Source organism: Molothrus ater, chromosome 15, assembly GCF_012460135.2.
Source record: "Molothrus ater isolate BHLD 08-10-18 breed brown headed cowbird chromosome 15, BPBGC_Mater_1.1, whole genome shotgun sequence".
Lineage (NCBI taxonomy): Eukaryota > Metazoa > Chordata > Aves > Passeriformes > Icteridae > Molothrus > Molothrus ater.
Genome location: NC_050492.2, coordinates 3,153,077 through 3,162,468, shown reverse-complemented (window position 1 = coordinate 3,162,468; position 9,392 = coordinate 3,153,077). Strand labels below are relative to the sequence as shown.

Sequence of the window (9,392 nt, the reverse complement as noted above, 5' to 3'; positions counted from 1 at the left end):
ACAAATTTTTGCTTTGGGAGGGACAAAACACTGGCAGAGGTTACCCAAAGAAGTTGTGGTACTGCCATCCCTGAAGATACTCAAACCCTGACTGGACACAGGCCTGGGCAGCTGACTCTGGGTGAGCTGGTGGAGCAGGAAATGTGGAAAAAATCTCTTCCAGCCTCAACCAGTCTGTGATTCTGTGTATGGTGCCTGTCACAGCTCCCTATTTGCCCCCCAAAGGGCCTGAGATTAATGCAGCCCACAGCTTGTTATTTCTTATTTTATTTATAATATAAAAAATGTTCAAGTGTTAAACAGTCAAGAGTTCTGACATTCAGACAATCCAGAGCAAACTTTGACAATCATCTTATGACAAATTAGCAGAGTTTTCTATCTGACCCCATCGCGGGTGAGGAATAGAGGGTTTAGTTACTTTATTGCTAAAAGTTAAATGAAATAATACACTGTCAATTGTTGTATTATCTTCTCAGTCACAGCTTCACCATGCATCCAATCTACAGTATCTGAAATGCAAAGGACATGCAGAAGTAAAAATATAAAAAGAAAAAAGTCAGGCTACAATGTAAACAGGTTTGCTGCAGAGAACTGAGGAGAGGGGGGCACTTCCACGGGGGATGCTGTGCCGCCTGGACACGCAGGACTGTCTCTTTGCGCCACAGAGCCGATGGCCAGAGCTGCTCCGGGTCTGGGGACGCGCCGTCCGTCACCGATGGCGGGAGGTGACGGCACCAACTGTCCTTACAACACACGTGGCCCGGCCGTATGGAGGATCCGCTCGCTGGGCCCCCCAGCAGGGCCCTGCCCGGCCACGGCAGCGGAGCCCAGAGCGCTCGGGGCCCTGCTGGGCACATGGCCTGGCGCTGTGTCCAGGGTGACATGCGGCCGTCTGCACCGCAGAACCACCCTGTGGGTGTCCCCCGGCACCCCTGGCCAAGGGTGTCACCCAGGACACCACAGCTCCAGCCATGGCTGCACCGCTCAGCCGAGGGACGCCGCGGCCAGCACAGCGCCGGGGCGGCCACGGGCACCGCGGCTGAACGGGGCTGGCCCAGCCACCCAGATTCAAGGGGACGTGACAGGTGTGATCCACCACGGGCACAGGGCTGTCTGCCTGGCTTCACGACAAACCTGTGCCAACCCCACTCCAGACCCATTGGTGAGATGGCCAAAGGTTGAGAGCTATATTGTAAGGGCTGCTGCTGCTGCGCGATTTCGTTTTCTCTTCCTACCTGTGTGGCAAAAGAAACGTTATTTCTGCATTTCAGCACAGTGCTGTTGGGTTTCTTTTTCTCCTGATTTAAGCGAAAATACAAGTAGTTTACAGGGCAAGACAGATCCTCGTTAGACATGATAATGGAAATGCTCCCACTCATGTCCTTAATGTGTGTTTAAACAATACTTCAAAGAATAAGATCATTAATAGCAGGGTACGGGGCAAAGTGGCAAGGCTGTTTTCTTCCAACAGAAGAGCGCCCTTGTGACAGGTTGTCTCCCAAACAAAAATCTATGACCTTAAAAATGCTACTGAAACAGAATCCTCGGCATGAATCCCAGCACTAGCATACAGCAAAAGGCACCACGATAGTTTTGTTTTCTATTTTTAAGTAGTCAAAAATTGGCCCACTTTTTTTTAACTTTATTGTTTGTTTTCTTTTCTTCTTCTTTTTTTTTTTTTTTTTTTTACTTTTTTTTCTCGGAAGCTGTAAATCAAGACATTACATATAAATAGAGATTCCCTATAAAAAAGTCATTGTCGTTAGCTATTATAAGACAACTTTGCTAAAATGAAAATAAAACATTTTTATTTGTTATATTTTTTGTTTTTCCCTCTTTTATATAAAATAAAAATATTTATTTTTTTGTTTGTTTTTTTTTGTTCTGTTTTGTCTCGTTCTGCGGTTTGCGTGGTTTTGTCTCGCCCTCGGCCTGCTCCACGTGGGTCGCCCGTGCGCGGAAGGTGCCTAGAGAGGGTCGGGGTCCGCTTTGGGCGCCACGTGCGCCAGGCTGCCGCGGCCGCCGTCGCCGTGCGCGCTGTGCCCGCGGCACGAGTAGTGAGTCCGGCTGTCACCCGGCCGGTGCAGCGGCGGCGACTCCGCGTGCGCCGCCTCATTGTTCTGAGTGCTTAGGAACGGCGTGCTCTCGGCCACCAGCTCCTCGTCAGACTCGCTGTAAGAGGCGCTGCTCAAGGAGAACGAGTCCCGCACGGCTCTGGCTCTGTGAGGGATGTGCCCGTTCAGTTTGGATTTTTTCCACCGCCTGTTGCTGCTGGCTGTTTTCTTTGGCTGCTCTAGCGCTGTGACGTACTCCTGCGTCGTCTCGTACTCGTCGTCCTCCGTGATGCGGAAGGGGCTGGAGGGCAGGCTCCCCATGCTGTCGTTTAGGTAGGTCTTCCTTTGGTAGTAGCTGTCGTACCTCTGCGTGTCCTGGAAGGGGAGCTGGTACCGCCGCAGGAGGGGCTGCTGCTCCTCCACGCGGAAGCTGATGGGGGCCGCCGGCGGCAGGGACACGGCGTGCGCCGAGTTGGGGGACGTGATCTCGAAGGTGGGCACCTGCGTGGTCATCGAGTAGTGGAAGTCAACGGGAGACAGGCGTGCTGGTGTGGTCAGGGCCGACACGTACCTGGAAAAGCAACGCCTCTGTTTGGACAACGAACAACCCAAAAAGCACCAGCTGAGCCCACCCTTTGCTGGGCTAGCCTAGAACACCTGGCCCAGGGACCCAGGAGGCCTCCTGCAAGACCAGAATGTGACAAAGAAGTCAGAAGAAAGTGGGAGTCCCAAAAGCTAACGTAATCCACACATGTGAATTACCAGCTGCTGCGTGCCGTCTCTAACCGTCGTGGGAGACAAACACATGGGGCACCACCTGTAAGAACTGTGTCTGGGTGGGCTGTGGGGGTCCACTGAGGCTAGCTATGGACCCCAGCCCACACAGTCTTACACAGACCTAAGCAAAAGACTGGAAGCGCTCTTCCCCACGTGGAAACCTACGTGGTTTTTCCAAGGTGGGCAAGAGGCCATGTACTCAGGGCAGGAGATTTTATACCCAGGGGGAATGGGGGATGGAGGAGGAGGAGGAGGACCACAACCAATGGGATATAAGTGGGGAGGGGCAGGGGGAAGGACTGACCAGGGAAGAGACCACCAGAGAGTATTGGGGGAAGAACAAACCATGTGATATAACATAAACTATTCAGAGCAATATAAAGACTACTCTGTGCAAATCTCTAATAACCCAGTGCAAAACAACAACTAAATAAACTATTTAGTGCAATACAACAGCCTCCAGTGAACCTGCTCGTGGAAGTTCTCCTGGGGAATCAGCTGGAGGGACCTTGCACTGCTGAGCCAGGGGAGGGTGAGCTGCTGGCTTCAATGGGCAGCATGTGCTGAGCATCCCCCAAACTGCTTCTCCCAAGGGACTCGGTGCACAATTCCCACTCTGCATCGCTGCAAACCCTGCAGCATCTCCCAGCAGGCTGAGTCATGGCTTCACTGCCTCTCATCTGCCTGACAGCTGCTTTCTGTTCCCTCTGGAGCTGCCAGGCTTGTCTCTGAGGAAGGTCCCTGGAATTCCCTCTTCCTGCTCAGGCCACGGATGGGGAAACCCTGGGCATTGCTTTCTCTGACTTAGCAAAAATCTTATGTCTCTAAAAGCCATCTACCAGTTTCATCTAGTGAAAACATCAGTGTGGTCACTCAGGTCTGGTCTAGCCCCTTTCTCTAGCCCTTTTTTCAGCACCACCTCTTTCTAAGGAGCAGATCTTATTTCCTCTTGATATTCCCAGTGGTATCTCTGCCCACTTCCACCAGTCCAGGCTCTCTAACTCACTCACCCAGGCCTTTTTACTCATGTATTTTGTGATGTTTGAGATCTCCATAAGAGCTGGGTCAGTCTACCTGAATAGACAGGGACAGGAATGAGAGCAGGAGATGCTGCCTTTCTCCTCTGCCCCATGGATAAGTTCCACTTCCTTGGAGGGCAACTGCCCAAGAGGGGCCATGTGGCCACCAGGAGTCACTCATGGCCACCTACAAAGGGCTGGAACAAAGGTGGAGTTGTGCTTCTGCTCCATGAGGAACCAGACTGGGAAGAGGACAGCTGCTACTGCTGCTGCTGGTGTCTCAGCTCTGCAGCTGTGTTCCTTGAAGGCTGGAACCTACCAAGTCCTGTCCCAAGGCTGTGCCCATGTGCAGCACCCTCTCACCTGGCCACCCAGGACAGTGCTGAGGACAGACACCTTTTCCCCAAGCACTTGAGGGCCAGACCCTGCTTGGCAGCCCACCAAGCTGCCCAGGGTGTTTTCTCAGCCAGTTTTTCTCTACAGTTGCTGACTGCAGCCAGGCATATTCCACACCCATCATCCCTATGCTCCAAACCTACATTGCCACCAGGGTGCAGAGCTGGCTGCTGCCCGACCAGAGGAAACTGGGCCTCTTCTGGTAGGACCAGAGCTGGAGTTCCCCAGTTCTACCATGGCACCGCCACTCTAGGGCTGGCAAAGGCAAATGTTTTTGGGCTTGGCACAGAGGCATGGCTTGCCTCTGCCGTGCTGTGGGGGCAGCAAGCAGTGGGCTCTGACCTCTCGCTGTGGGGCGAGTCGCGCAGGGAGTCCACGGAGTCGCGGTACTGCGTCGTGGGCCGCCGCTGCTCCTCCATGCAGAAGGTGGCCCCGCGCCGCGCCCGCGCCTCCACGCACGCGGGGCTGTTGCATTTGCTGGTTCCCACCGAGGACAGCATTATCCCAGACTGGGAATCTGAAGTCAGGCTCTCAGTTCGCTCCAAGCTCCAGGTGTGGCTTTCATGTCTGTGGAGCAAAGCCCATGTGGACAGTGAGCAAGGAACCCCCACCCAGCTCTTCTCCAAGGACGCAGGCACTGCTCACGCTCAGCTCTGCACCTCTGCACTGCTGTCCCCTGTCACAGACATCTTTTATGAAAAATCCTTTCCTTGGGATTTTTTCTCCTGAGAAGCTGAGAAGCCTCGAGAACAAAATGTAACCAATGGTTATCTGCTGCTGTGGAATGCAACAGGGGCATCTGTGATTAGTCTCATGTAGTTATTTCTAATTAACGGCCAATCACAGTCAGCTGGCTCAGACTCTCTGAGAGACACAAGCTTTTGTTATCATTCCTTTCTATCCCTTTCTTTTCAAGCCCTCTGATGAAATCCTTTCTTCTATTCTTTTAGTATAGTTTTATTATAATATATATCATAAAATATTAAATCAGCCTTCTAAAACATAGAGTCAGATTCTTGTCTCTTCCCTCTTCCTGGGACTCCTGTGAACACCACCACAGTCCCCCTTCTCTCTCTCTCTCTCATTAGGACACATCTGGCCAGGGAAGCCCAGATTCCCAACCCTACCTTTGATTTGCCATTCTTTTCTCCTTCTTGGAGATGCCATTAGAGGACAAAGGAAGTAAACCAGTGCAATAGCAGGTATTTATCCCACCACAGAGGAATACATGCCTGGGAGCAGGATGGGACAGCCTCTGAGGGAGGCCAGGACAATTCTGCTTCGTGCTTGCAAAGTGTTCTGGGTGTGGAATAATAACATATTGGCTATGCCAAGGCAAGTCAGCCAAGGTCCTTCAAATGTGCCACCTGCACTGCCAAGTGACAGCTCCTTTGGAATTGCTACCAGAGAGGAGCCAGGAGAAGCCACTCAAAATGAGCAGAGTAACGTCTACCAAAGATTTTGGCAGGAAAACACTGTCAAGGTGCTAGACAAAGACCATGATGTGCTGAAAACACTTTCAAGGTGCTAGACAAAGACCATGGTGTGCTGAGCAGCTGCAGCCCTGCAGCCCCAGCCTGGGTGCAAAGAGAACATCCCACGAGGACTCACTGGGGATGCACAGGGCCACCTGCACACTGGGGCCATGCCACGGCCACCATGCTGACCCCCACCACAGCAGAAACACACGATCCATGAGAGCAACCTCTCTGAACTCCCAAGCTGCAGATGGAGCTGCGTGGGTGGAGGATTTTGGGTGGGGGTTTACAGAGGAGAGCAGCCCTCATTAAGATTTCCCAAGAACTTGTTAATTATTGATGGCTCCAGGCACATGCTCATTTATAACTTCAAACAGCGTCCTCATTAGAGGCACTGATGGAGTAAAATGGAGCCTGATTATGCCAGTAGTTTGCCTCTGGCATGACTTCAAGAAGCACCTGCTTGCTGCACTTGACTCAGGAAAATGAGGTGGCAGGTAGCCAGGACCAGAGGCTACCCAAGGTAGGTTCCTCCCTACAGCTGTCATGAGCTAATGCTGCCCTCCAGACACACCTCTGTGTCTTCAGAAGGTGCCCAGGGATGGCCCAGGCCTTCTAAGTGAGCTTGGAAGGCCAGCAAGGTGCAGCTCTGCAGGCACAGGAGCCTCTGTGCATCAAGCTTGTACACACCTAGCCAGGGCTGGGCTGAGGAGTATGAATGCAAAAAATCCTAGACAACATACTGTCTGACTCATGAGGAGTGGATTTCCCTGGAAAAAGAATCATTCCCAGCCCATCAAGTCATTACTGGCTCCCTCTCTACTTGCTGGAGGTAAAGCCAGAGGAATCTGGGGAGGAATTCACCTGAAAATCCAAGTTCAGCATCTGAAGTTGATCTTGCCCCTTGTAACTGAGAGTACTTGCTCAACCCTGAGGAATGCCTGGGCCCTAAGGAAACCTGTCTGGAGCCATCTGTGAGCTTCAGCTGAAAGAATTCCTGCATTCCCAGATGAATGGAGACAACCCCATCAGGCTAATGAAGGACATGAGCCAGTCACCTATCAAAGGCAAGAGATCTCCAAGGAAAACGCCTGTCACCCACTGGAAGAAGCACAAGAGCTGTCTAAGAGGAGGAACTGGAACATCCAAACTCAAAACAGCACAGGAGTTTCTTTAGAGCATTTGAAAGAAAGACTTTTTTGGACATCACAAAAAGAGGGAGGGCCATCTGCAATTTAAATGTTCTAAGAAACCTTGAGAAGATTCAGGTTCCAAGCCATGGTGTTCTTCCCCCAGTGGTTATTTCGAAATGAAAACAAAAAATATGTCTCATCCTTTGTCAAAAAGCACTATTGGTACTTTCCTGCTAAACCAAGTTTTCCAAAAAGCTTCAGAATGACTTCCAGTGAAAGAGGAGCCACCACCTGAGGTGGAGGCTGATAAATTGCACAGGAGCATTTTCTTTCTGGTCAAAACCTGTGACTTCCAAGTCAGACCTTGACTCTGAGGAAGCAATCAAAACATTTAGTGATATTTTGTGTAGTTTGTCTCCCACAAGGCAAATACATTCTAAATATAAAACACATAACCCTGTTTGCTTAATGAAGTATTTCAGACACAACCTGCAAAACCTTTCCTACACACATCCTCCTGTTTGGGTCTGTGCAAAGCATGGATGCACAGGCTCATTTCCTCCTGTTTTCCAGCTATGTCAGTGCTGCAGGATCCTGCTGGCACCCTCCTGCAGGTCAAGGAACACACTTTTCCACACCTCTCACTAACCAGCTGTGCTTGCAGAGTCCTGCAGTGTCGACATGGCCTGTATGCCACTACAGAGACAGACATCAAGTGAAAACAGAAAGGGAGGCGAAAGGAAAATCTTAGAATCTCACAGCATCCTACAGCAAATAGCAGGAAAAGGTCCATAGAAAATGGAGTACATCACCTCTGGCTGGAGGTTGGAGTGGCTGTGGAGCAGTGATGGGACGGGGAGCAGGAGTGACTTCCCGAGAAGGTTGTCTCTGTTTCCCTTCGGATCACGTGCTCAGTGGCAGAAACATTCTTAGAAATATACTGCAAAATAAGAATCACACAGATCAGCCACCATTCATCAGTCTGTGAATGCTGCCAAAGAAAAATTTAGCTGGCCTGATTATTTCTGGTGAAATCAGGTGAGGACTGAGTGAACCCAGAAGCTCTGCACCCACAGGAAGGGACAAGGAGGGTGGAGCCTTTTTTCTGCCCCTTCACTTTGAACACTTGGAAAGGGCTGTGGCACAGGGATTGCAGAAGGGTTTGGAGAGCCAAGGGATTCCCCAAAGGACAGTGGTGCCATGTGTAGCTACTGAGCAGAGACACATCTCTGCCCACAGCTGGTTACAACCGACCGAGTACCAGCAAAAAGAGAACAACGTGAAATCTGTCAGAGATGTGAGTCCTACAGAAACTCCAGATGTGATCCAAGTATTTATGCTGAGATATTCCTTCATCTGACAAACAGCCCTGCTCCTCACAGGGGCACTAAGCTCTCTGAGAGTCAGTACTGTGGGGCCAGGGGCTGTGGTTCTTAGAATTCCCTTTCCCCTTCCTTCATGGTTGGGATCCAACCTAGCTAAATGTTAATTATCCTAAGGCTGACCCAACAGAGCTTGCAGCTGATTCATTGGATTAATTTCTAACTACTTCTTGTTTGGCTCTGCCTCCCCTTCCCTTTTTCTGACCCCTTTCAAGGCCTTGGTCCAGCAAGGCACTTCAGCCCATTGATGGCCCTTGAGTTCGCGGGGTTTGATGGGAATCTTGTACAACCAAAGTCACAAGAGTGGCTGAACTGCCCTCTGGATCATGTCCTAGAGAGACTTAGATTGTTCTCATTGGTGTGACAGTGGCATCGCACCAGGACAGAACCCCTGGCATGGGCAGGTGGGCTGATGGACAGCTGACCACATCACCATGATGTGTTTCACCACAGAGACTCCAGCCACAGCCATGCTGATCCCATTTGTCATCCCACCAAGTGGGACTTGACAGGATAGAGTAATAAACAGGAAACATTGGGAACATCTCTCCTAGTGGGAATCAGGGTCACACTTGATTAATCAAAACAAGCCTATCCCAAATGCCTGAATCTCATCCTGTACTTCAAAGCAAAATCATATTCCCCTTCAGATGTTGGTTTTGGAAATGTTTCTATGCAGAATCTTTCCTTTTGCTCAAGTTTGTTTGGGCTTTGCTCCTCACACACAAGCACACAGGTGTGTAAGGATACACATCCACGTCAAACCCCTGGCAGAAAACATCCCCTCAGGAGCATGCAGGGAGATGGAGGCAAAGGCTCTTACATCAGCCATTTGGATTTCCTCAGGATCCAAACGTGGATGGCTTGGCCCATTCGCAAGGCTCCGGTTTTGATGAGCAGGACACATGTTCTGCCGCAAGTGGTTATGCATTTGTTTTCTTTGTTTCCTTTAGAACAGAAAAAATCTATTAGGAGCCCTTCTCTCATGGGGCTCTGTTCCCCCAGGGATGAAAGAGAAGGCAAGTCTTCAACAGTGAATGTTCCAATGGTATTTGCAGAGAGTTGCAAACAACATGAAACAAGGCATTCAACACTTAACACCTCCTACTGCTTTTCCAAACAAAAGGTCAACTTTTCTTCTCATGGACAATTT

The 9,392-nt window shown here is 50.5% G+C and overlaps 1 protein-coding gene across 5 annotated transcripts in view; it reads right to left on the bottom strand.

The window, feature by feature from the left end:
- Nucleotides 1–251: 251 nt before the first annotated feature.
- The window catches only part of NRG2 (neuregulin 2), a 160,841-nt gene continuing 151,700 nt past the window's right edge, over nucleotides 252–9,392 (bottom strand). For 4 of the 5 annotated variants that reach the window (XM_036391533.2, XM_036391532.2, XM_036391530.2 and 1 more), the window contains 4 exons: nucleotides 9,063–9,186; nucleotides 7,670–7,797; nucleotides 4,589–4,813; nucleotides 252–2,625 (listed from right to left, as the gene is read on the bottom strand). In XM_036391533.2, coding sequence (XP_036247426.1) covers nucleotides 1,968–2,625; nucleotides 4,589–4,813; nucleotides 7,670–7,797; nucleotides 9,063–9,186 — 1,135 coding nt within the window. In that variant the 3' untranslated portion in view covers nucleotides 252–1,967. The remainder of the gene's footprint in view (nucleotides 2,626–4,588; nucleotides 4,814–7,669; nucleotides 7,798–9,062; nucleotides 9,187–9,392) is intronic. The other variant, XM_054516429.1, reaches the window with a different exon arrangement.